The 27,777-nt window shown below is 41.5% G+C and overlaps 1 protein-coding gene across 1 annotated transcript in view; it reads right to left on the bottom strand.

Annotated features, from left to right (window-relative positions):
• LOC122806154 (ubiquitin-conjugating enzyme E2 Q2-like) overlaps positions 1 to 24,750 on the bottom strand; it is an 800,789-nt gene extending 776,039 nt beyond the window's left edge. Inside the window, exon 1 of the mRNA XM_044076390.1 lies at positions 24,270 to 24,750. Within this exon, the coding sequence (XP_043932325.1) occupies positions 24,270 to 24,446 (177 nt within the window). The 5' untranslated portion in view covers positions 24,447 to 24,750. The remainder of the gene's footprint in view (positions 1 to 24,269) is intronic.
• Between the last annotated feature and the right edge of the window lie 3,027 nt (positions 24,751 to 27,777).

Here is a 27,777-nt window from a genome sequence, read left to right as displayed (position 1 = left end):
TGAATTTGCAACTTCCCATCCACTGGTCCAGACTGTGCTTGAAGATGGTCAGGGAAGGCCTCTTGCTTCACATGCACAGGATGCTTATTCCAGAGTAGGGGCGATATCAGTCTCTCTAGCATGCTCTATTCATGTCAGAGGTCAGGTTCAGATCTTTGGATAAGCCTCCCACAGTTAGTTTTGTGAATATGGAACATTTCGGTCAGTACTGGTTCACAGACTGCTTGCAGATCAGGCACAAATCACACCTCAATAAATCCGTAGGAAACTGAATACACTGACAGAGCTTTAAAAAAAAAAAAAGCAGTCCAAGTAGGACATGTTATACCCTGTACATTTTTTGAGAGAAACTTCAGACACTCCAATTGTTGCACATGTCAAAGGGTGCATTTTACTGTATTACTGCTCTGATGAGGGCAAAGTACAGTGGTACTAGAACATTCTTGAATCTGGATGCCATGCCGTTTACTTATAAGCTGAGCCAAGTAGAAGGATTTCCTCACCACCACGGTGGTTGAAGTACAGACTACCCAGATCTCTCACCACTGGGTCCACTCTTTTGGGGATTGCTATTGATGTTCTAATTTGCAGGGGTATTCGATTTTCCAAAGGGTATTATTATTATGCACTCCTTCACATTTAGTTTGAGGGCATATCTCAAACACCAGTCATTAATCTGCATTTAAATCCTTCTGCAGGATATCAGCATTGTTTAGGGAGTCAATGACTGCCCCCCCCCCCCCCCCATCTTGCAGCCATCAGCAAACTTGGACAGCCAAAGGCCATCTACATTTGCCTTGACAACTGAAAAGTATATCCCAAACAGGAGGAGGCCCAGCACTGCGCTGCGGTACTTACTAGTGACTGGGGGAGTCCACATCTAGCAAGAGGCCAGTCTAACATGTGTCCTATCAGTGAGCTACTTCGCTATCCACCTGGCAAGGTACAGGTTTATGCTCAATTTTGAGAGTTTATCTAGAATACCAGAGTGGGGGTGGTGTGTCAAAGGTCTTGGCCAGGTCAAGGTAGGCAGTATGCACCATCTTACATCATCCGTGGCCTTTTCAACAAAGTCTACCAGATAGAGGAGGCTGCACCTGCTCTTTAAGCCAAACTAGGTTTGGTCTAGAGTCTGGAGATTTCCTGTGTCACTGTTATTCAGGTCCATGATTATCCTTTCCATAGCCTTCCTTATGAGACTAGCCGGACTTAGGGGTTGGTAGTTTCCTGGGTTAACGGATGATCACCCCCCCCCCTTGTGCAGAGGGGATGACAGTTGCTGCCCCCCCCATTCTACAAAGCCAGTCTGGAGACTGCACTTAAATAGAAATCCAAGTTGGTCTACTAGGTAATGTCTCAAGCTATTTAATATGCACCCTGGTAATTCCATCATGGCCCACTAATGCTGTGTTTCTAGCTTTAGTGAGCGCAGTTATGACCTTGTTCTTTTACAGTAGGAGGCAAAGGAACTGTAGGAGGTATTTCATGGGGAGTGACCGAAGGTGATGAGGGGATAAAATTTTAGCTGAATTTAAAATCAGCCAGCCCATTTGCCATTGCTCCTGGTTAAAGTATAACTAGTGCCATCTACAGCCAAATCAGAACATTGTTGAGCATTTCCCCTTAATGTTGGACATAACTAAAAACTGCTTTGTGGTTATCCTTGCATGGAAAGCTATTTTGGTCTCACATTTAGCTTTTGAGGACTTACTAGTTCCCTAATTCGCCTTTTGAAATAAAAAAGGGATTTTTTTCCCCACTCTTATGCACCCTCCCATTTACTTCTGCCATAAATAAACTATACAACAGAAGGAAGAAATTTCTGTCTAGGAGTCCACCAGGATGACTCGTTTTTCTGGCTAGACCTGGGTTTAGCTCACTCAGTAGCACTATTGCTATGCAGTTACTTAACGAGTTGTACAAAGCATTCATTTATGCTTCTGCATAGGCTTCCATGTTTTCAGGGTTAAGGGGAGCTTTAGAATTACCAATGCTATCACTTAATAGAAGGCAATTTGCCCCTGAACAAAATATTTAGGGTTTGATGGGGATTCTACCATTACATTTACTCCAAGAGACCAATTTATGACCTGATCTTACCAATAAAGACATTACACTTTGAGGGGGGGGGGGGGGAATTCTCCCCCATGTTTGGAGTACTATGTCAAGGATATTTGAGCCCCCAGTGGGAGTGCAGGCCAGCTGTCCCTGAGCATTTGCATTGACAAAAGTCCGTGAATCTCTCAGCCTGTATGTCAGTGGTGGTGTAAGTTTCCCAGTTTATGGAAGAGTAGTTAAAAAAGCCCACGAGTACTGTGTTGGGCTGAATGGTAAATGATTCCAAGAACTTCAGGTATGCCGAGCTATTTGTATGCCTCATGGTTGGGGACCTGCAGGTAGTGACGATATGGTGGGCAGTTTTGCTTATGGTCAGCTGGATTTGATTTTATTTACATTATATAAAACTTCTTCCTTTCATTTTTTCCTTTTCAGAGGGTGGTCTGAACGTGTAACAGGCACTGTAGCCTTGCACTGCTGGATTGCTTCCTGCAGCCTTCAGCCAAATTTCTGTAACTGCGCAGACATCGGCATTCTCCAGGGAGTGGAGTTTCTCATCAAGACCCCTAGCATTGAACAGTAGTACCTTTAGCTTGGCATTAGAAACACTTGCTACATTGTTAGGTCTGTTTGGCACAGCCTAAAAAAAAAAAAAAAAAAAGCACTATGGGGTGGGTAATGCCTTGGCCAGAAATCGAAAGCCTGGGTGGGTAATGCCTTGACCAGAAATCGAAAGCCTAGCTGCAACAGGTGCAGACTGCCTATGGCAAAGCAGCATGGTCCGTCAATCATGTCATCCCAGGCGGGCAAATACTCCCCTTGGAATGCAGCTAAGCCAATTATTGAAGTCATTCTGTTTGTATTGTGATATTCTTGGTGAGGGTAGAATACTGCTCAATGCATAGCTCATTCCAGTCTGCAACATATATTCAGGGGGTCCATCATATCTCTTCATACAGTCCAGGGAGGTATAGCTCAGGTCATTCCCACCCACATGGACTATGACCGAGTCACAATGGTACTTGCAGTTGAGTGACCTGATGAAACCAGACCCCTGATGGTTATGGTCAGTTGCCCCCCCTCTGGTAAACCTTGTTTGCCCCCCCCCCAGTGTGTCTCAAGATGACGTTTCCTATGAACAAGAAGTTTAAACATTTGGGGTTTCGCCTTAGGGGCATGCTTGTAGAGACAATGGTATGTTTTTTGTGGGTGTATACAAACAAACACGTGTTAACTTGGATTTGTTTGCATGCGGTTTCTGATGGCAGCATAGAAGGTCTCTGAAGTTTTGTAAGTTACTTGTCAGTACCTCCGCTTATGTGGGTTTACATGGCGAGACCTTATTTAGTGAGGAAAATAATGTGCATGCAGCATGAGATTTGCTTCTCAATTTTCATAATGTTAACTACATCTCTCACATACTGTGTTTCAGGATTAAGTGGTTGTCAGTATACATGAGACGACTGCTACATTGCCGCAGGATGCCCATGTCCCCCAGGCTGGCGAGAGAGATGGCAAGAAAAGTGCCCATCCATGGTTTCATTTTTTTTTTTTTAACTATGGGTTTACCCAGGGAGAACAGTGTTGAGATTTAACTGGACTGGGAAGATAGCACAAGGACAAAATATGGGTGCTATACTCTATATGAACTACACCTATCCAACAAGGTGATGCTGCTCTGCATGCAACTCAGATGCTCCTGGAGCAGCAGCTGGACTGGGTGAGATTGCAGAGATAGTTACTGTAAGGGAAATTATAACTTGATAGCATTTGCATCTACACAAAAAGCACTGCTAACCACCTCTGTGTGAAGAGTAGCCTAGCACAAACAATAGAATCCCCTATAAACAGAATTAAAAAATATATATATATCAGGAAAATACACAATATGCTTTCAGCTAGCAGCCCCCAACCCAGAAAGGCTTTTATAGCACACTTCTGCCACAAGTAAAAATGCTGGTTTTACAGAAAGTGCAGGGAAAACATACAATCTAGATACTGCTGGCCTGTAAAACTAGCAGACACAATGTAATAAAGTACTACAGCAGCAGTGGAAACAGTTACTCTACTAAAGTGGAAATGCAATAACACAGCGTTTGTATTAAATACAGTAAAAATAAAACAGCAGAAGTGCAAAATGGTACTTATTTTCTTTATTTTAGCAGTGGATGACTTTAGATGAAGCAGACTCTCTCTCGGGCAAAAGTCGCCAAACCCAAGATAAGCACTCAGGAATTAATCACAAACCCATGCAAACACTGGGCCTTTAAAAGCTGATCAAGTCAACCAAAGCCAGGTAAAGTCCTTGTTTAGTTCACAAAGGGCATTTCTACCCTCCTGAGTTTTTTTCTCTTTTTCTTTCTATTAGGGGCCTGTTTATACTAGGTTTCCACCCATAGGGGTTTATTTTTGAATTTTGCATTGTATTTATTTCAGACCGGGACAAATACAACTATTTGCCTAGCACTCTTGTGTGGGGTCATTTACTGCACTGTTATAACTTGTTGATACTTGTTAACCTCTGCTATCTCTGAAAAAACAAAAAAATCTTGCTTTTTTCCCCACTTTTCTGAGATTTAAAAAAGTTCAGTTACAGGCTTGCTGTTCTTGAACTGTTTGTAAGTTTCTGTGAGGCCATTTTTTTGCTTGGACTAAAGGAAAGTCTCTCTGTTGATCAGTGGCAGTGAAAAACATTGAGCAGCCTGCCTGCCCCTGTGGGAGTGGTTACTGACTTGAAACTGTAGTTTTATTGGCCATTCTGGGTCAACTCCAAAACTCCTTCATCTTCCTCTCTTAAAACCTGGTTGTCTCATGGTTTTGGCGTCTTTTCAGGCTTGTTGGCTGTTGAAGCACCCACCAAGAGGAGAAAACGCTGAGAGAAGAAAGGAGTCACTTTTGAGACTTGAAGTATTTTTCCTGTTTATTTGCTAAGTTTTTCTGCATAGCCGCCTATTTTGAGCATTTTCTGGCTTGTTAAATTTGATTTCTGCATTAGTAACTGTATTTAGAGCACAACCTAGAGCCGTTTACTGAATTTCCTGTTTGCACTTATTTTTAAAATCGTTTTTTTCTCAAAACTTGCATTTTATGTCTTTGGCCTAGCACTCGTGTGGGATCATTTACTGCACTGTTATAACTTGTTGATACTTGTTAACCTCTGCTATCTCTGAAAAAACAAAAAAAAAAAACTTGCTTTTTTCCCCACTTTTCTGAGATTTAAAAAAGTTCAGTTACAGGCTTGCTGTTCTTGAACTGTTTGTAAGTTTCTGTGAGGCCATTTTTTGCTTGGGCTAAAGGAAAGTCTCTCTGTTGATCAGTGGCAGTGAAAAACATTGAGCAGCCTGCCTGCCCCTGTGGGAGTGGTTAGTGACTTGAAACTGTCGTTTTATTGGCCATTTTGGGTCAATTCCAAAACTCCTTCATCTTCCTCTCTTAAAACGGATTTGCACGTTTTTGAGCATAGCGCAACAGCGGGCAACGCCGCCTAATTGGGTTTAAACTATTCCTGGCTCCACAAAGTCTGCTCTTCACTTTTTCCCTTAGAACTGCTCTCTCTCTCAATTTAAACACCATATTCTCATTCTAAGGCCCTTCACTGGTCCAATTAAGTAATCCTACAAGTTAGCACTATTAAACCATAAGCACTACTTACTCATACTCTCTACGATTACCCTGTCCTCTATTGGTCCGTCTTAAATTCAGTTTCCCTATTACTCTAGCACATCTAAAGGTCAGTCAATGGTTTCCTCTCCAGTCCAGCTGGTGAATCAGGGAATTTTGAGGCAATGTTACAACTGTCTCATGTACACGGACAACCCTCTCCTCCTCCAAACAGGTTCAAATATATGTGAGAGATGCAACTATTTAGCCAAACTGGAGGCTGAGCTCTCTCATCTCAAAACTGGTGTAACCAGTCAGGAGGAGAAGGTAACCTCACACAACTCAATTCCAGTATCGCATAGTCCCACCACATCAGCGAACCAAACACATAAATACACAAAAATCTACCTAAGCAACAGAGACCTCCAAAGCAGACATCCAAGCAAACACTACCTCAAAACAAAACACACACAACACATAACCCACAAAGTCAGTGTGCCAAGCAGCCACAGCCCTTAAGGCTGAATAACACTCCGGATACTCTTGTTATAGGTGACTATTGTCAGACACACTGACGTCCCGCTCACCAGGCTGAATAAAGAGAAGGTCACAGTGAGCTGCCTGTCGGGTGCTAGGATCAGACACATAACGCAAGCACTCAGGTCACTCCAAAGCAAATACAAATATGACTCTGTCATTGTACATGCTGGTGTGAATGACCCAAGACGTACCTCCCTGGACTACATGAAGAGACAGAGGAGCTCTCTGATCATGTAGCCCAGGCTGGTATGACCTGGACCTTGAGCAGCATCTTACCCTCACCTAGAATGATGCCACAGTACAAAGACAAAATGATCGATTTTACCAATTGGCTAAAATTTTGGTGTCATTCAAAGGGGATCCAGTGTCTGTCAGCCTGGGATGACATGCTCGACAAGCCACGTTGCTTCGCTAGGGGCGGCTTGCACCTGTCACCACTGGGCTTTCGGATATTGTCAAAGGCTCTTGCCACCCCCATAGTGCCTTTTTTAGGCAAGGCTCAAAGGTCAAACTCACCCCCATAGACAGCAGAAGGAACAAGAAACTAAGGGTAATGCTGCTAAACGCCAGAAGTCTTAACCTCAAGATGCACGCACTCGAAGCTCTCCTCAGTATGGAGAACATAGATATCTGTGCAGTGAAAGAAACCTGGTTCAAGGCTCCAGAGAGCACCCCAGCACTACCAGGCTATACCTCATATCATGCTTTTCGGCCCCAAAACCCGGACCGAACCACAAAAGAAGGGGGAGTTTCCATATTTATCAAGGATATCCACACCTCCAGGTTAGTGGCATTGCACGAAGTATAGGAGACCATCCATGTGCAACTAACAGTGGGCAAGACTGCTTTTCAGTTTATAGCATCCTACAGACCACCCTTTCAAAGTCAGGAATCCCATTCGGCTTTCCTGAAAACATTGGAGAACATGAAGATCTCTCCGAACACCATTATATTGGGCGACTTCAACTACCCAAACATTGACTGGAAGCACTACTCAAGCCCCAGCACCTTAGCCCAAAGATTCCTGGAAATTATAAACTCAAATGCTATGGAACAACTAGTCACCACTCCCACAAGAGGGGACAACATACTAGACCTGATCATTACCAACATGGGGACTCTATGCTCCACACCAGAAGTATATCCCTCATTGGTAAGATCAGACCATAAATTAATTCCACTGGATGTCCACATCCCGACCCCACCCCCAGCCCAGAAAACCACAGTGAACTTCTCAAAAGCGAACTTCTCACTTCTCAAAACCAAAGTGGAATCCTTCAAGGCCCCAGGGCCAGTGGAAACTACAGCCCAAACTGCAGAATCCTATATAAATGCATTCTACGGACATCTCCAGGAATGCATGGACCATGCTATCCCAAACAAAACCAAGACCCAATCATCCAAAAGCAGGCATCCAGTCTGGTGGACCCCTGCCATAAATAAACTGTACAACAGAAGGAGGAAGCTACTACATGAGAGCAAAATCTCTAATAGGGAAGGCATCTCTGATCAGTACTAGCAAAAAATTACGATCCCTCATAAAATCCTCCAAGGCCAGCTTCGAGAGAAAAATTGCACAGGACACCAAAGACAATCATAAGGCTTTTTTCAGTTATGTTAAAAACCTGGGATGCAACTCCCAGACTTGTTCCGAGTTGATTCTAAACGACAAAAAATACACTGAACCCACAGACATCGCCAATATCCTGGCAGACAGGTTCAGTGCAAACCTCTCCACTCCCCCCCCCCAAAAGAGCAAGTATCTATCCCGGCAGAGGGCTGCCTCCCAAACATCTCAGATGCTCAGGTGAGGCTGCCCTCTCCAAAGCAAAAAACACTGCTTCCATGGAACCAGATGGCGTCCTACATGAACTACAAGAGGAACTAATCCCTCAAATAAAACAGCTATACAATCTCAGCCTCACTACAGGATATGTGCCCACAGAATGGCGTACAGCAACAGTGGTCCCACTCCACAAAGGTGGAGCATCTATGGACCCTGGAAACTATCGCCCCATAAGCCTGACTAGCTTAGTTTGCAAGGCTATGGAGAGGATCATCATGGAGCTCACAAACAAAGACATTGGGGACCTACAGACACTAGATCCTACCCAGTTCGGCTTAGTCAAGGGCAGATCCTGCCTTTTGAACCTGGTTGACTTCTTTGAAACAGTCACCAAAGCCATAGATGAAGGGAAGGTAGTCCACACAGCCTATCTGGACCTTGCAAAGGCATTTGACACAATACCCCACTCGGGCATCATAGATAAGCTATCCAACTTAAATATAAATCCCTATGTCACAAGATGGGTCACAAACTGGCTCAAAGACAGCACCCACAGAGTGAGAGTTGCTGGAGTCATGTCAGACTCGAAACCGGTCACAAGTGGCGTCCCACAGGGTTCTGTCCTAGGACCACTCTTGTTCGGTATATACTTTTCCGAGGTACAGGCAAACATGGGAGGACTATGGGCACCATAATCAACTCTCCAGCTGACAAACATCCTTCAAAAAGGTCTCACAGAGACAGATAACTGGTGCCAGTGCCATGGTTTAAAGCTAAATGCCAAAAAATGTATAGTCATACCCTTTGGCAAAAACAATGTGCCCACAAATTACCACATAGGCGGAAACCCATTAAGTACAGAGAAAGTTATTAGGGACCTGGGGACCCAAGTTGATAGCAATCTCTCCTTTGAAAACCACACTGCCAAAGTGGTTAGAAAGACCTTCTACATAGCCCACCTCATCACGAAGGGTTTCACATCTAGATCAAGAGAGGTAATCGTGCACCTTTATTCATCCCTCATCAGTCCCATCATAGAATACAATGCCCCTTTTGGGATGTACCTTACCAGACACCTGCAGCAATTAGAAAGACCCCAAAAAGTATCTCACCAAGAGGACCAAGGGTCTCAAACAGATGCCATATGCTGCTCGGTTAAAAAAACTCCAGCTCTACTCAGTTGCATACCGCCTACTTCGAGGCGATCTATGCCTGACATACAAAGCTATGTCAAATCCAGAATTAATGGACATGCTCCACCTCAGTAAATCTAAATCCCTTAGAGCCATACGCTCGAGGGACTTGAACCTCCGCACAGAAATAAACAGAACTTGCTGGAGGGACAGGTTCATAACCCAGAGGCTCCCTTCGCTCTGGAATAGAATTCCAGTTCATGTGAGGCAGAGCACCTCACTGAATCTCTTCAAGAAGAATCTCGATAAGTGGATGGGGGATCGCAGGTTTGTCCCAGGGATTACTCCAGTGTCACTATTAGACAGAGGCACAGTAAACTAAACCTTAAAAAGGGCACAGTATACTCAAATCAAGGGGGGCGTAAGCCATACAGAATCGGGCTAGGCTTATAATTGCCCCAGGGCAGATAGCCTAGTATGAACCTATTTACATGTACATAGAACGTGTTAGTCAAGGACTCTGCATAAGTGGCAAGACCACCAAGGTGGGAAGGTCTTAAGTCACTACTCAATTTTTGTAGATTAGTCTTTACAGTCTTTGAATAATGAAGTATTCAAAGATGCCTATGGCTTCAGTCTTAAGGCAAAAGTCAATAACTTTAGTCCAATTTAAACCAGGAAGGAAGTTACAACAACTGGGAAACAAAGCGGTCCCATACTGCTTAGGGCCAAATTCAGGATTTTATCTCCCTTGGTTGAGGTGTAGACCCAACCGATCCAGGGAGTGAGTACTCATGACATCCAGAAATCTTTGGTCACATATGTTTGAAGGATTACAAGTCTCCCAACAGACAGTGAGATAGTTGGAAGTCTACTAGTAGACATGGGGAAGCCAAACTGGTTCGACAGGGGATATGGCAAAGGGAGTCCTGTAGTTAGCTATGAAGTGCTAAAGGGTTTTATATACAATAAGCTAGACATGGAAGACTTCCAAGTAGTTGTCTAGATGAGAGTTTAAGAATACAATGATACCTCCACCTTTAGTAAAAATACTTCAAATCTGATGGACCTATATGAGTGATGGGCACTGAAGACAAACACGGAGGAGTACTTTCACTGGTTCTGAACCAGGTCTCTCAGACGATGCATACATCTGTTTTTTTGCAGGGTGAGTAGCACTTGTACACTGTGGAGTTTTTTGTAAAGGTTCTTGCTGTACAGCAGCAACTGTCCCTATTCTGTTTAGTTATGCTGGACATTTTTGGAGACTGTCTAAAAGGAAAACGGGGGTGGACAAGGTTTCAGTCAATACATGGAAGCCTTGGGGAGTGGTGCAGGCCACTCCTTGTAAAGCAGCTTGGACCATCTCTTCCCATGCAAATATATACTGCACCCCCTTACTAGAATCAGAAGACTCTAAGGAGATTGTTTACCAGTTGATAAACAAACACTGGCATGTAGATAAGCTCAGCTCAACTGTATCAGTGGCCTATATGAAACAAAAAGACAATATGGCTGAATGAACCAATCAGCAAAAGGAGGAGAAAAAATTATTTGCAGACCATGGAGATCTCTGCAACTGTCACCGCTGTAACATTCAGGAAATTCAGCTATATTAACTAGGTATCTGTCAAACAATTTTTGCAGTTCAGAACTAGCTAACATAGTTCTCCTGAAGCAGTAACTGTCTCATGCACACTGACAACCCTTTCACACACTGTACTGAAGCAGCTTTCACCACGCCCACCACTACTCATGCACATAGTATGCATCCAAGACATAAATCAACATACATGGAAGTTCACTCAAAAACCTTACCAAAACAAAAGACTGTAATTAAGTTCCCACAGCACCAAAGGCACACAGCAACACCAGTCTCTCACCTACCAAGCCCTTAAAGCTCAACACTCAAAAACCAAACATTTCTGATTGAAGACTCCATAGGTGAGACACACTATGTCCCACCCACCAGGTTAGACAAGGTTAAAGTCAAGGTCAGCTGCCTGCCCAGTTCCAGGATTTGTCATATCATGCATGCACTCGGGTCTCTTGGTAACAAGTACCATTATGACTGTCATAGGGTTTAATTTTTGGTGTCATTAAAAAGGAGAGCCTCTGTCAGCCTGAAAGGACATGGTTGACAAAGCTCGCTGCTCTGCTAAGAGACAGTTTGCCTTAAACCAAAAACTGCACACCCTGGAAGCACTTCTATCACTGGAAGATGTAGATTTCTACGCAGTCACAGAAACCTGGTTCAAGGCTTCAGAGTACCTTAACCTTGCAAGGCTACAATGTCTTCCACACCTTCAGACTGCAAGACAAACATATGAGAACCAAGAGAGGCAGTGTTTCCAAGAGATAAATTCCCCTCCCAACTTGACTGGACAACTCCATGAATTACAAGTTCACATTCCTGTGGGCAATATCCCCATTCAAGTCATAGCTAGTTATAGATCCCCCTCCATGCATCATGATGAGCATGAAGCCTACTTGACCAAACTGGAGTCAATACAAACCCTGCCAAACACTCTGGTTATGGGGGGATTTCAATTATCCCATCAACTTAGAAACCTACTCTAGCCCAAACTCACTAGTGTAAAAGTTCCTTGACACTGTCAACTTAAATGCCCTGGAGCAAATTGTTGAAACCCCAACAAGAGAAACATACCAGACATGGTTCTCACTAACATGACCAACAGATGCACCACTGTAACCGTCAGACCCTCAGTTAAATCTGACCACAAATCAGTCACCTTCGAACTGGCACTAACCAGAACTCACAAAGACAAAAAACTTCACCACAGCAAACTACACCCTCCTAGGGGAAGGTACAAATATATTCCAAGCCCCACCCCCAGCTGGAAGTGGCAACTACACCAAAGCTTACACCAAAGTCCTGTACAATCACTTGCATGCATGTAGTCAAAGCCAGAGGTCAAAGTTAAAAAAAAAAAAAAAACACAACAGCTGCCCTGGGGGCCATCCAGCATCAAACTTTACAACAAAAGAAAAAAGTTGTCGCCCAAGTCTCCAAGAAAACTAAAGCAAGACCTCAACAATGGAAAATTCCTCCTCAGCCTCAACAGGCAAACAAGACAAGACATGTCAAATCCTCCAAAAGTAACTGAGAAAAACTAAGCGATCACAGCCAAGGATAATCATAAGGCCTTTTACAGTTACTCACGTAGCTTAAAAGGTAGCACCCAAGCATGTGCCAAAATAGTGACCAATGGCATCACATATACTGATCCCGCAGAGACAGCAAACCTGCTAGACAGAACTGGCAAAAATTTCACTTCCTTACCACCTCCAAACTTATCAGAAACATTGCCTCCAACTGCCCCCCCCCCCCCCACCACCACCACCACCAAGTCTGCATATCTGAATTGCAGGTCATTAAAGGCCTGTCTAGGGCAAAAAATACAGCCTCTACGGGACCAGACAGCATCTCAGGCTGTCTTTTAAACAAACTAAAACATGAACTAGCATCAACATTAAGTGCCCTGTTCAATCGCAGTCTAACCAGTGGCTTTGTTCCTTTGGAATGGAGAACAGTTTCTCCCCTCCACAAAGGTGACTTAGCAACACACCTGGATAATTACAGACCCACAAGTCAGACCAGCCTCATCTGTAAAGCCATGGAACACATTATGCTGATGAGAGGTATTTCCAGCTATGCCAGGAAAAGTAATACAGTGAATGCTTAACATATGCCAACATAGCTAGCTGCAGGTTTGTAAAGAATTATGTAATTTGTATATCAAGCTGATTTGTAGAGAGCTTGTGCTGAAAAAATTGTAAAGCTACTTGTGTTGAAGTGTATCAACAGTGGGTGCTGCTGGACAGAAAAAAAATCCACTTGTATGTCAGACTGTACTGTAACTGTTAAAATATATTTTAAGAGACTAGTGGAAGAGAAGAGGTTCATCCAAACAAATTCCAGGCCAAAGAGACGTTAGCCATTAAAACAATCATTAATTTTATTCACAAAACAGAGCAGCAAAGCTTTCAGGCATAGCCCTTCCTCACTGCAATTTAAGTAACTAATGAGTAATGCTTCACTTAAATAGAAACCCATTAAAAAAAAATCATATGACAACTGCCCAATCGTACGACCAAGGCAATTAAATATACAGCCTAACCATCTCATTAAAAACAACAAATACAGTGGATATAATAAAAAAAGTTTACACACCCCTGTTAAAATGACATGCTTTTGAGATATAAAAAAATTAGACCACAATAAATCATTTCAAAACTTTTCCCACCTTTAATGTGACCTACAACCTGTACAATTTAATTGAAAAACAAATCTGTTAGGGGAAAAATACAAAAAATGTACAATACACTGGCACATCCTTAAACTAATACTTTATTGTGTGTGCACACCCTTAAAATTAATACTTTATTGAAGCACCTTTTGATTTAAATTACAGCATTCAGTCTTCTTGGGTACACACCTATCAATTAGAGAGACTGATTAGCCCCAAATAAAGTTCAGCTGTCCTAGTAGGATTTTCCCCGAGTTACTCCGTTGCCTGCTACAGCAATAGCCATGATTTGCAGAGAGCGTACAAAGCATCAAAGGGATCTCATTGCTGAAAGGTATCGGCCAGGAGAAGGGCACATTCCAGAGCATTGGATATACCATGGAACAAAACCAAAAATGCAACAAAACAATATTCCACAGAAAAAGTAAAAAGGTTAGTGCTTTCATCCCGGAAACAAAACTAGGAACTTCATCAGACCTGGAAACAAACTAGGAACTTCAGAGGGTCTGATGAAGTTCCTAGTTTGTTTCCGGGACGAAAGCCCTAACCTTTTACTTCTGTATAAATAAAGTGAATTTATCGCTTCTTCTTTGTGGAGTCCTTTGGCCTGCATTTGCTTTTCTGTGGATATAGCATGGAACACAGTGAAGACGGTCATCAAAACGTGGAGAAAATATGGGATAACAGTGACGTTGCAAAGAACTGGACGTCCCTACAAAACCGATGAAAAAAGACAAGAGGGAGGCTGTCAACAGACCTACAGCAACAATGAAAGAGCTGCAGGAATTTCTGGCAAGTACTGGTTGTGTACTGCATGTGGCAACCTCCCGTATTCTCCATATGTCTGGACTATGGGGTAGGGCTGCAAGACAGAAGCCTTTTCTCACACAGAAAAATATCCAAGCCCAGCTGAAATTTGCAAAACACCACATCATGTCTCCCAAAATTTGCAAAACACCACATCATGTCTCCCAAATGCGTGTGGGAAAACGTGTTATGGTCCGAGAAAACCAAGGCTGAACTTTTTGGCCACAATTCCAAAAGGTACGTTTGGCGCAGAAACACTTTGCATCACCAAGAGAACACCACACCTATGGTGAAGCATGGTGGTGGCAGTGTCATGCTTTGGGGTTGCTTTTCTTCAGCTGGAACTAGGGCTTTTAATCAAGGTGGAGGGAATTATGAACAGCTCCAAATACCAGTCACTTTTGGCCAAAAACCTTAAAGCATCTGCTAGAAAGATGAAGATGAAGATGAATTTCACCTTTCAACACGACAATGACCCCAATCATACATCCAAATCAACAAAAGAATAGCTTCACCAGAAGAAAATTAAAGTTTTGGAATGGACCGGCCAGAGCCCAGACCCAAATCAAATAGAAAACTGGTGGGGTGACCTGAAGGCAGCTGTGCACAAGAGATGCCCTCGCAATCTGACAGATTTGGAGCCCTTTTGCAAGGAAGAGTGGGTAAATATTGCCAAGTCAAGATGTGCCATGCGGATAGACTCCTACAGAAGACTGAATGTTGTAATTAAATCAAAAGGTGCTTCAAAAGTATTAGTTTAAGGGTGTGCACACAGTATTAGTTTTAAGGGTGTGCACACAGTATTAGTTTTAAGGGTGTGCACACAGTATTAGTTTTAAGGGTGTGCACACTTATGCAACCAGCTCATTGTACGTTTATTTTTTATATACCCCCCCCCCCAACAGATTTGTTTTTCAATTTAATTGTACAGGTTATAGGTCACATTAAAGATGGGAAAAGTTTTGAAATTATTTATTGTGGTCTCTTTTTATACCACAAAAACTTGGTATTTTACCAGGGGTGTGTAAACTTTTTATATCCACTGTACATGTGTGTAATTCAATGTATTCATATGTTTAGCAAATGTGTTGCACAATGAACAATAACCACTTGCATATAAAAACATTCATAAAATGAGTCTACTAATGCTTTAAAGTTCTAACTGAATTTTTTGCCAGGTAAGATCGAAAGATCAGAACTAATGTTTATAAGAAAAGAACTAATGTTTATAAGAAGAAAAAAAAAAAAACACTCATAGGAACAGAATGCATGCACTACATCTGTTTGGGGGAATAGTAAACAATCAACTGCTTATAGGTTCATAGGTAGGTACTAGGCTATCGACCCTGGGGCCTATACAAGCCCAGCCAAAAAGGTACCGTGGCTTTTGCCACCCAAGAAAATTATTTTCCTGTGCCACTGGTTGAGCAGAGCCACAGTGGTGATCCCCGGGGTGAATTTCCCATCCAGTCATCAAGATTTTTCTTGAAGACTGCTAATGAGGAGGTTTGTAGGTTAAATACTGAACAAGACGAGTGCAATAAGCAAATATGATCCAGAAATAGAAGCTATGAATAATTTAAACTGTATAAACTAGAGACATGGTAATTCAGGAAAGGGAAAATGGTGCTTGAACATACTTTAGTAAAAGGACACCGAATGGTAATATTCAAGAAAAGGCAACAGAAAATAAAGCCAGGCATATATCCATATAGAATATTAGGATCCCTGAAATTAAATATAAAAACACACAAACCAGTAAGTACAAAAAGGAAGAACAGTGCTAGACAGACCACTCAGCAGCTGCTTGCAAACACTTTAATCCAGAGAATAATGAAATCCACACTGGTAAATAAGTCCACACCAATAACCTCCACACTGATTAAGCGTTTTCGTCGGCAACACCAACTTCATCAGAATGAACATTACACAATTGTTGTGTCTTTCGGCTTTTCCCGGTTAGGTGTTGTCACAGCAGAACTCCGGTCCGCTAATGATTGGCAGTAGAGTTTTATGTGCCAAGTTGCCAGCCCTGACGCACAACCCTCAACGAAGGCACGCCCATGCACGCATGTCTCCACACAGAAGATGCTTTAGCTGAGAAGCAAACAGGACGTCTTACAGCGAGGCGACAACGCTACCACACCACCACCGCAGTATATAATGAACATTACACAATTAAAGATACTAAAATACCCTCCCCCGATGCCCTGAAATCACATCCTGCTATTAAAGATTAAACCACATTACCAGTAGTAAAAATCTGTATGACCAACTGTTATAAACTTAATGAATAGTACACAAAATAAAAATATTACAAACGTATTAAAAACATTTGAAAAAAAAATATATATATATAAATAAAAATAATCACAAAATGTAAATATAAATGCATATACATTTTTATACATACTGCGAGTGCCAACAATTACACAACAAAACCCATCCGAGAATGCTGATGATGCCATTTAAATGCAAAACATAGCTCTAAGCATTAAAAGGAGCAGGAGACTAATACGCTCATTAAGACCAGGATATAAGCCTGCAATCAACTTTGATTGAATTGGTAATTAAACATTCTACTCAGTATTTATGAAGAAATCTAACAAATCCAGACACTGCATACCTCTCAACCTCCTACTGCAGGAAATCTGGAAAAAGCCATTAATAATTGGGGGGGGGGGGGGGGGACGACAAAGGTTCAAAGATGAGAACAATTTTAAATATTGCTCTTACAAACTTGGTAAAATAACAGGTTCTGCAGGGGTATGGAGTCTGAATCTCAAATGTCTTATTATCCGAGCTTAATCCTCTATTTTCAGATAATCTGCTTCCATTTCTTCCTGTTCTCTGTATCTTGCTCTGTCACACCAACCACCTGCATGTCTTCTCTTCACCACATCCATAAACCTCATCTTAGGCCTTCTTCTTTTCCTCTTACCTGGCAGCTCCATCCTTAGCATCCTTCTCCCAATATCCCTCCTCAGCAGATGTCCAAACTAATGTAATCTCTTCTCTGGTTTTGTCTCCAAACCACCCAATGCATATCGTAAACATCTTCATCTCTGCCACCTCCAGCTCCAAGTACTGTCTTTTTGTCAATGACAGTCTCGAACCCATATAACATAGCTTGTCTCAATACCATCTTGTATAGGGCATCTTTTTCACTCTTACTGGTACCAGTCTGCCACAAATCACTCCTGACACTCTTCTTCACCCACTCCACCATGCCTACACTCTTCTTCGCCTCTCTTCCACACTCACCATTACTCTGAACTGTTGATCCCAAGTATTTAAACTCATCCACCTTTACCAACTCTACTCCCTGCATCACCATTCCTCTGTCCTCCCCCTCATTCACCACACATTCTCTTAGCCCTGCCGACCTTCACTCCTCTCCAGAGCAGGTCTCCACCTCTCCAGGGTCTCCTCAACCTGTTCCATACTCTCACTACAAAATCACAATGTCATCTACAAACATCACGGTCCATGGGACACCTGTCTAATCTAGTCTGTCAACCTGTCCCATCACCATAGCAAATAAGAAAGGGCTCAGAACTGATCTTTGATGTAATTCCACCTCCACCTTGAACACATCAGTCACTCTTACAGCAGACTTCACTATCACAGTGCCCTCGTACATATCATGTACCATGCTTACATACTTCTCTGTCTTTGTCAACAACCTCAGAGCAAACATCACATCTGTAGTGCTCTTTCCTGGCATGAAACCGTATGCTGCTCACCAATCATCACCTGCTTCTTAACCTACCTTCCACAACTCTTTCCCGTAACTTCATGCTGTGGCTGATTAACTTTATCCCTGTGCAGTCACTACAGCTCTGCACATAGCTTGGGAGCATCTACAAGCCACTACAGTATTGGTCCATAGAAAGAGAAGGCCACATCCACAATCCTAACAAAAAAAAAAGTCTGAAAGGTTATTGAACAAATCAGAAAGAATTAAATGGGTCATAGGGAATACAGTATGTTAAATAATTTGGCTGGAATGACAGGATCAAAAGTGAATGGAGTGAACTAGCTGTTCCACTTCCAGCACTTTAACACAACATTACAAAAGGAAACCAAACAAAAGTGCCTGTGTGCTGCTGACAAGTGTGCTCAACAAGGCTGCTATCAACAAAATGCAGAAAGGATGACATTTGGCATGACTGGATAGACTAAAGATATGGTAGCTTGAAATCTATTTAAGAATCTGGAAAGCAGAAACCAAGGAGAATGTTAGGATTACAACTACCACTCCATGGTCAGAATATACTATTTCAATGCCCAACACTCCACATAAACAGGAATCTAATATATGCCAGCTTTAAGGATCCTGCTAGTAAGCCTTCTACTAGTAAATTAAAAGAAGAGAGAGAGTTTAATAAAAAAACTTCTCTCTCTTAATATTGTGGGGTTCCAACACAGGTAACATTAATGGCAAACTTGGCAAGTCAAATTGCAACTAACATAAACCTAAAAAACATAAATAAAAACTATGAAAAATATGTTTTTGATCAGCTCTGACATTATGGCTGCAGCCAAACATAACATTAAACAAAATCCTCTACATATATAATTTATACAATTAAAAAGAAAGAAACTAAGTACTGTGGGTTAAGAGTTGGCAGCCCCCCCCCCACAAGTGAAAACAAACTTACAAAATTTACAGCTAGACAGTTCCTACAAATATTAAAATATTGAAACTATTTTTAATACAAAGTAGCAAGTTCATTTTTTAACATCCAAGTGGAATAACAAACCATCCTTAACCCTTCACAAAAAAATGTATAAACACACACAAAAACAAAAAGTACTAAACAAGGGAGGGAGTTAAGGGAGTGGTGGAAGTCCCCTCTCTATATGTTAACATGATAATAGAAGCCTCTAAACATTAATTTTTTTTTCTTAATAGTATACTACCAGTCCAGACAAAGAAATATTAATAGAACAAGTTAGTTGAGATCGACACTGATTGCAAAAACTGTCAATCATTCCAGCCCCACCCACCACATATGCAACAATGAAGGCAAACAGTCGTAATCTTAAAACGCCAAACCCAGTACGTCTGCAGGGATAGAAATAATAACGCAAGAAAGGATAGTTATACCATTTGCCCAAATATTACACAAGCAGTAACATGGAAGACTGACATTATAGGGATATGCACATGAAAAGGCAACATGGTCAGAAATGCACATGAAAAGGCAACACGGTCAGAAAATTTCAGTCAGTGTCATCCCTACAGTTAGAAATTGGCAAGACTCTACCTGAAATCTGTGAGCAGATCTGAGACATCAACATAATAGACAAACTCTCTAAAAATGCTCTCAAGACGTTTCCTTTACCATTTACGCATTCTAACTCCTGTGTTCTTTTTAGTCTCTAGTTCTCCCTCTCAAAAAAAAAAAAAAAAAAAAACTCATTTCTGTTGGGGTTCGCTCCTCAATAAGGAAATTGCTTCTTAAAGGTTTAAAATTTAATTTCATGTAGTCAAACTGTACTACAACCCATGCAAACTGATTTAAAGTGAATCTGCTACTTTATTAGAAAAAGTCCAGAGGTAGATAAATACACTAGGTGCATCAACAGCCATACACAAAACAGACAAGAAATGTTCAAAATGTACAAATATAAACAAAAAGGACAGATGGGGAATGAACTTCATGTTTGTCAAGTGTCAAAGTGGGTACCAGCTTTCAAAATAATAAAAAAAAAAAAACACGACAGCAAAAGGACACAGTCTAAGGCAGAAAGGGGAAGAGCTCAGAAGCACAAGGCCATGTCAATGACTGCAACAGCCTTCATGAAGGAATAGTAATATCACAACAGTAAGTGAACTTAGTGGTATTTATAATATAATTGCATGCAGAGACACGGTCGGGGGGGGGGGGGGGAGATAAGAAGCTGGAGGTTCCAACCAGCAATAAAACTAGGGAGGGAAGAAGGCAAATTAGGTGGTTGAAGAAATCCATAACTAAACTAACCAAATCCCAGATTTTGAAGGAAAGCAACCACTATTGTTTACAATGTCCTCTTTTCCTGATCAAAAAAGACACTTTCCTAAAAATAAACTGATCAGGATTTGGCATAAAAAAGTGAAGGTTTTACACTGTGATGTGGAAAATAGTCCCACTAGGCTAGTTGCCACTTTTCAGGGGAGACCTATAGTAGTTATACTGCTACTAGGGGAAATTTGACCAAGGCACTGGGAATTTCCCCTACTCTTACCGATAGGTGTGCTGAGAACTTTTACATCCACCTGAGCTACCAGAACACTCAACCAGATGGGGCCTCAGTATATCTCATTCAAAGGACAGCACACCAGCACACTGTCTGCAGTTGATCTACCTAGTGGGGGGAATAAAACCCACAGCCTCACAGGTGAGCATGCTACCTGTTGCTCCACTAACACTATTGATATACCCATCAGACAAATATACTGCTACAATCAATAAATAAATAAATCAAACCATCACTATTGTAGAGAGAATTTTCTGCAGAAAACACACAGGTCTTGTAACATAAGATTGCAGAGGAAGCAAATGTGTTACTACTCAAGCAGTTGGCCAATATTTTTGTCTAGCTTCGTATGTGAGAATAAAACAAGACTAAAATGGATTTCATTCACAGTTAAGGTCATGTTTCAATGCACTTTTCCCCAATCTTAAAATTCTAAGCTTTCAAATGCATTTAACTGGGAATGCTGACTGGGGACCTACAACATCAAGGATCACCAATTATAAGATGCTAAGAAAGGCTGATAAGCCCAACTACTCGCCATAAGTCCAGGTCTTTGCAGTAATGGTGCATCTGACTGATCAAGGATTGGCAACAAAATAAATATAAGCAGAACAGTTTAGCAAAAATCAATTACTCACAGGATCTCCAGCTCAAGCCTTATTAGGAGCTCACAGTTCTTTGCAAGGGTGGTGAGAACACAGGAAAACCCTAACTGGATATCTACGATCACAAATTAAATGCAAACAGGCAGAACTGCTTGACAAAAATGACACTGCATTAGGACTTCTCAGTTCTTTACAAAAGAAATTAGGAGGGGGGAGAAAAAAAAAAAAAAAAAAATATCAACAAGCTCCTGGGCACCTGACTGTACACAGTGTCCAAGTACTTGGCAGTTAACTGAAGGAACACTATATAAATTTTCTAATACTTCCACAGGCTAACGGTTTACAGTACACTAATCCTGACAGTCATTTAGCTCAATGTTCAAAGCCATTTTTTTGTGCATTTGTGGTTTTAATAAAGCCAATACAATCCTAATCAGTAAATGACTTAACTCTTTTTGGGGGAGTTTGAGCATTTATCACTAAAGGTTCAGTTTTTGGGCATTTCTCAGTGGTCAAAGCTACTGTTAAAGGTTTATAGCTGCTCAAGTTTGGAGATGACTGAAAAATTGATGTCAAACTCCCCGAAGGACATAAAGATCCTCCAAAACGGAGGATTTCCAAATAAATAGCTGGTGTCAAAACTAGGAACTTAGAATGTAAAGAAACATACCATATCTTTCAAAAAAAAAAAATAAATAAAAAAAAAAAAAAGTTACGATTAATACACAACACATCCCTCAAAATTGATCCAGTACCTAGGAAGCCATGTAGACAGTAAAACGTCGATCACCACATACCTACTACTGTAAGAAAGTGCTTTTTCATTGCACAGCCGTGTTACTAAATGTTAAGACATCAAGATCTAGGGATCCAATTGTTAAACCGTACTTTGCACTCATCAGGCCGCTCACTGATTACAACGTCCCTTTCGTTATACACCTGTCCAAACATTTGTCAAAATGCCCACACACTGACACAAAAATCAGAAGCCTAACTCATAAAAACTACATAAAGTGTCTCAAAGCCTTATCCCTCTTCTCAGTGTCATAAAGGCTACCGAGCAGTGATCGCCACCTTGCATGCAGAGCCTCAAAAGATCCTGTTCCGTCAGGCTTGCTGCATTTTCACCAGTCCAGTCCAATGGTGGCATAAAACGCTCACACGAGATCTAAACCTCTATTGCAAAATAAAACATGTTGGAGGAACAGGATGCGTGTCACATGGAATACCACTTCATAGGAATCATCTTTCTCACCACAAAAAGAAAAATATCTCTCTTACAATACTCAAACGTAATCTGGATGAATGGATGAGTAATTAATAATTCACTCATGGTTTAGCACCCTTTACCCTCCTGCAGAGAGGCAGCATGCAAGTGTGCTCCTGTCTGGGTTAAAATACACTTCATGTGAAAGCATGTCTGGTCTTCTAAAGATCCACTCAGAACAACTGCCTAGTAAGCACTTACTGAACACCTCCTTTGAAGGAGGATGCCTAGTGACAAGACACTCAAGTGGTGGGTGACATTAACTACATTTTAGTTGGCTTTCTATGCAACTACCCAAATGGTATCCTTGCTGTGTGTGTAGTAAATGAATACATTTATTACACTGGAATCACACTGGAATACAGTGCTCACCACCAATTTTCCCTTACCACTGCTCAAATGTTATCACTTTGGATCACACAGCTAACTTACTGAATCTCTAATCTAAAAACAGGTGGTGACTGCACACAGTGAAAAGTTCACTAGGATTGATCTTGCAATACATCCAAACATTAGCATTTCTCTTGAAATTAGCAACACTGCTACTTGTAACCCAAACCTCTACATTTTACTGCATAAAACAAAATGCATCACCGTAAAGTGTCAAAAATCAACTGAACACAAATATAAAACCAAAATACAATCCAGCAGCAACAACTACACTGAACATAATCAATGAGCTCAAGCAATAAGTGTAAGGTCCCAAATTCTGAGTTCAATAATTGGCAGCCTCTGTCCTGTGATAAGGTAAAATTACAAACTTAAAGGTTTACTGTAAATCATACCCTTGCAGTATTGTCAGCAATTTTTTAATTTTTTTTTTATGAATGAATCTTTCAGCATTCCAAGCAACGCATTTTTTGACAGTAGAGTCATGTTTCCTAGTACGAGCATTCACATGTTTTACTGTACTTGCTCTGTATTTCCAGTTCAAATGCCACCATTTCTGACATTCAAAAACCCGTGTTATGTACTTTTTTGGCAAAGTTACTGTTGTGCAAACATCTACAGCATACGACCTGTACTATTTACTACTGTGTGTCCACGCAGACCCTCATTTAACCAAATGATGGCAAATGGCAATCCTACCAGTATAACAAGCAAGACTGCAACTATTATGCCTTACATGCTAATTAAGTTGGTACTGATGCAGGCCACTGCACCTTTACAGTTCACACGTGATCGTCCAGCAAACAGCAGACTCAAAAGTTTAGGAACGCAAATTTCAGCTAACATTTCCCTTTGCATGTGTCACACAGACTGCTCGCTACGTTAAACTAAACAGTACTTTAAATGAACGCCCCGAGCCTCATTTAAATTAAATAATGTGCATTCCATTACACCAGAGGTGCAGGGATGCTGAAACATCTTCCACTTCAGCTTTTGGTGTGTTGTGCCAAGTATCTTGGAAGCAGCTAAAAAAAAAACTCTGTACCAGACAGACAGCCTTATCAATTACTAGCACAGAGTCCCCTTTTCCTTCATATTACTGTTGGATTACAGCAGTACTACTGCACGACCACATATGTCTTGGCAATAACAATAAGCCACCCTTCCACTACCTTATTGCTTTTCAATTTCTACCTTCCCCAAAATGATGTCAGAGACCTACAAAATGCGTTGCCAAAATCGATTCTGTAACGCACCTAACACTTAACAACAGTCATGTTTACAATTCAGGGCATTTAAAAATGTACCAAATTACGTGCCCTAAACACTAACAGCTTTGTTAAATTTACTATACTTGTGGGTTGTAATAACACTAAACGTAGACAGCTATCAGACGCGCAATGTTTACATAGCCTGTCTTTCTCAGAGAAGAACAAAAGTAAATTTCTGAACTCAGTTACAACAGCAAATTTTCTGCCTGGTCACTCTGTTTTAGACACTCTCACAACTGTTTTGGTTGCAGGCCCGCACCATCGTATGATACTAAGCTATATCCTCGTAACTCACCGCGATGTTGCAATGGATCGTGAGCGGGCTGACCACCCCGCCGCCGTTACTCTGTACAGAAATAAAATGGCACAGCAACTCATCCAGCTTCCAACTAACAATCCGGAACCGTTCGTGGTTCTTGTCGAAGATGGACTCCAGGAACTTCAGCTCGGCCTTCAGCCCTGACACCGACATCTTGGCGTCATTTCTGAAGTGCAACCCACATTTGGAAAAAGAGCAAAATTTAGGCTGCGACGCCAAAACAATAGGTTGAAGAGCTCCTTCCAGACGCTGCTTGTAAACTGAAGCTTGGCCCCTACTCGCCTTCCTATCGTATAAAACTCTGCCAAACTTTCCAGCCCCGACGGTCGTTACGTTCCAATTGAAGATGGCGGGGGTGCTGAGCTGCAGCTTCTTTGTATTGCTATATTCCCGAGTTAAACGGGCGATGATATGAGAGGTGCTGCCACATAGCGCGCTTGAGTGATTTGCTTCAACCCCTCCTCCTTTCTCCTGTTTTATTTATTTATAACTTCACGATATATTTTGTATTGTGTGCGTGTGTATTTATTAAGTGCATATTTCTAGTATTGTGGACCCCACTAATTTTGTTTGGTTGTCTATATAAACCAGTACTGGTATGTCCTCCGGTTATGGCAACCACATCCTTTTTTTCCAAATAACATTTACTACCCCTGAATATTCTTTAACGTTTTACCCTTAATACGTACATAGATATTATTTCACCGAGTTTCTTACATAATTATTTGCTGATAATCACTGGACACTGAACATTGTAATCATATTTATTTTATTTATTAATATTTTTTATTGTAAATTGATTTGGAGCTTTTCTCTCTGGGACTCAACTGAAAATGGGCTGTCTGAGCTCAGTCTACTATCCCAGTTAAGAAACGGGAATGAATGAACAGAAATAATGTACATGAGGGATAGGGGGTCATTTTACTGAAAAATGTTATTCAAACCATTGTTGTGGAGTTTGCTGAATTAATGGCCATCTTTGACTCTATAGGTTCTAATTATGGCACCTATCAACACTAAATTTAGGTGGATAAAGTAAATACTGCAAATCCAGATTTAACACACATAGAAGCAGCATACAATACACCAACATACTGTTAAGTGATTTGCATTTTATAGGTTCATAGGTATACACTAGGCTAGTGACCATTAAAGCCTTTATAAGCCTAGCCATGCAATCCAAACCAGTTGTGTCCCTTTGTATCATGGATGTTTATTAGGAGGGGTTATGTTTGGAAATTTCTAGACGTTATGGGGTATGTTAGTTTGGGCATTACTGTTTACCTCTGTCAGAGACATGGGGGCCAAACCTAGGGTGAATTTCCTATTTCCCATCCACTGATCAAGGTTACACTTAAATAAGGCTAGTGATGGACTCTTTCACATGGATGGGGAGCCTGTTCCAGTTCTGTCTCACAAACAAGTCTTACTTATGTCACAAGCAAAATTTAAATCCTTGGATCTAGTGGTTCTGATGCTGTTCATTTTGCAGATGTGCAAAAGGTCCATTAGAGTTGGATCTGAGGACGTATTATATGCCAGGCATAGATTGCCTCTCATTAACCTGTAGGAGACAGAATATAAAGAAAGGGCTTTAAGGCGATTCATATAGGCAATATGTTTATACCCTGAATTCTCCTGGGAAGGAACCTTTGTGGGCGTTCCAGCTACTGCATGTCTGGTCAAGTACATGCCAAAGGGGGCATTATACTCAACGTGTCTGATAAGGGCTGAATAAAGTAGCACTACGACATCCTTGGATCTGGATGCCATGCCCTTACTCATAAGTTGGGCAACATAGAAATATTTTCTAACTGCCTTGGTCACATGTTGGTCAAAGGCCAGAATACTGTCTGCATATGTTGCCAGATCCCTGACTACTAGGTCAACTCTTAGAGGTGTCTTATCAGTGGAGTAATTATTTTGTGTGGCAGTTTTCCCAAAAGGTAGTATATTCATTTCTTAGCATTGCGTTGCAGTCTGTGACTTTGGCACTAGCCATTTGTCAGTGTTAAACCCACTGGTAAGATGTTTATGACATGGGGGGATCTATGCTAGCTCCCATGTGAGCCAGTTGGCAATCCAGCGAGTTATTTACAGGTTCATGCCTAGTTTGGTGAGTTTGTCAACTATACCTGAGTGTGATATTGTATCGAATCCCTTAGCCAGGTTCAGGTACACCATTTTCCCCTCATCCATTGCCTTGGTGATCTTCTCAAAGAACTCCGTCAGGGTTAATAGGCATGACCTTGCCTTGAGAAAGCCACACTGGGTTGGGGAAGGTTGCCTATGTCTTTGTTGATCATTTCCATGATAATTTGTTTGAGGCTATAGTTGAAAAGTGACTCAAGACATCCTGATGGGTCATGTTTCAAGTTATTTTGGAGGCATCAAGGGATATTGTCAGGGCTCAGTGAGGCTGTGTTTGTGGCTTTAGTGAGTAAAACCTGGACCTGTTCCCAATTAATAGATGGGAGTTATTCTGGTAGGCATTTCATGGGGAGAGACAGGGTGGGTTGGGGTTTGAAGTTTGAGCTGAATTTGTCAGCCAGAAAATTTGCTATGTTGCTTTGCTCAGCGTAGGTTTCACCACTGACCACTAGTTCTGCACAGTGGTATGTACTGCCTTTGAGGTTTCTAACATAGCTATAGAAGGCCTTGTGGTTGTCTTTAGCCTCATGGGCTACCTTGATCTCATAACTGACTTGTTGGCCTTTATTAGTCCTCTTAGCTTCCTGTTTAGTTTGATTAGAGAGCTCTTATCATTGTGAGAGTTGGTCTGACTGATTTTTAGCTATGACTTTTTTCTTTTTGTTATATACTCTATTAACTGTGGTTTGTTTTAAGCTTACTTCCAGTAGGTACAGCAGCCTCTATACAGCCATTTACATGCTTGTACAGGGTCTCTGAGAACAATTCAGAATAGGCTGCTGTGAACTATGGATTGGGAGGGACATTGAATTTTGACAAGCTATCAATTAATAGATGTAATTTGCTTCAGAATACTTCCTGTTACAGGGGTTTCTGGAGTTGCCATATTGATTTTTATTTCAGTGAAGACAGATTTGTGGTCTGGCCTCAACATGTTGGTGAGTACCAGGTCCAGTTTGTTTGAACCTCTGGTGGGTGTGCGCGCCATCTGGTGAAGGGTGTTTGTGTTAATAAATTCCAGGAATTGTGCCTGTGTATGAGGCAGTGTACATTCCCCACTCTGTAAAGGGGTAGTTAAAGTCTGCCATGAATAGGGTATTTGGTTTAATAGTGTGTGTCTCCAGTAGGTCTTGGTATGAGCTATGGGATTCTAAGAACATAGAGCGTGACCTGTATCTTGCTTGGCTATGGTATGAAACTTTGTCTATGATGATTTGCACGTGGATAAGTGCCAGGGCATCATCCTGTTTAACCAAAGTAGAGTTATGCTTTTTACTGATATAGATTGAGAATCATTCACCTTTTGTACCTGTATGCGAAGAAGCTAATGGTC

Source organism: Protopterus annectens, chromosome 7.part0 (assembly GCF_019279795.1).
Source record: "Protopterus annectens isolate FY-2018-M chromosome 7.part0, PAN1.0, whole genome shotgun sequence".
Taxonomy (NCBI): Eukaryota; Metazoa; Chordata; order Ceratodontiformes; family Protopteridae; genus Protopterus; species Protopterus annectens.
This window is presented reverse-complemented; position numbering and strand designations above follow the sequence as displayed.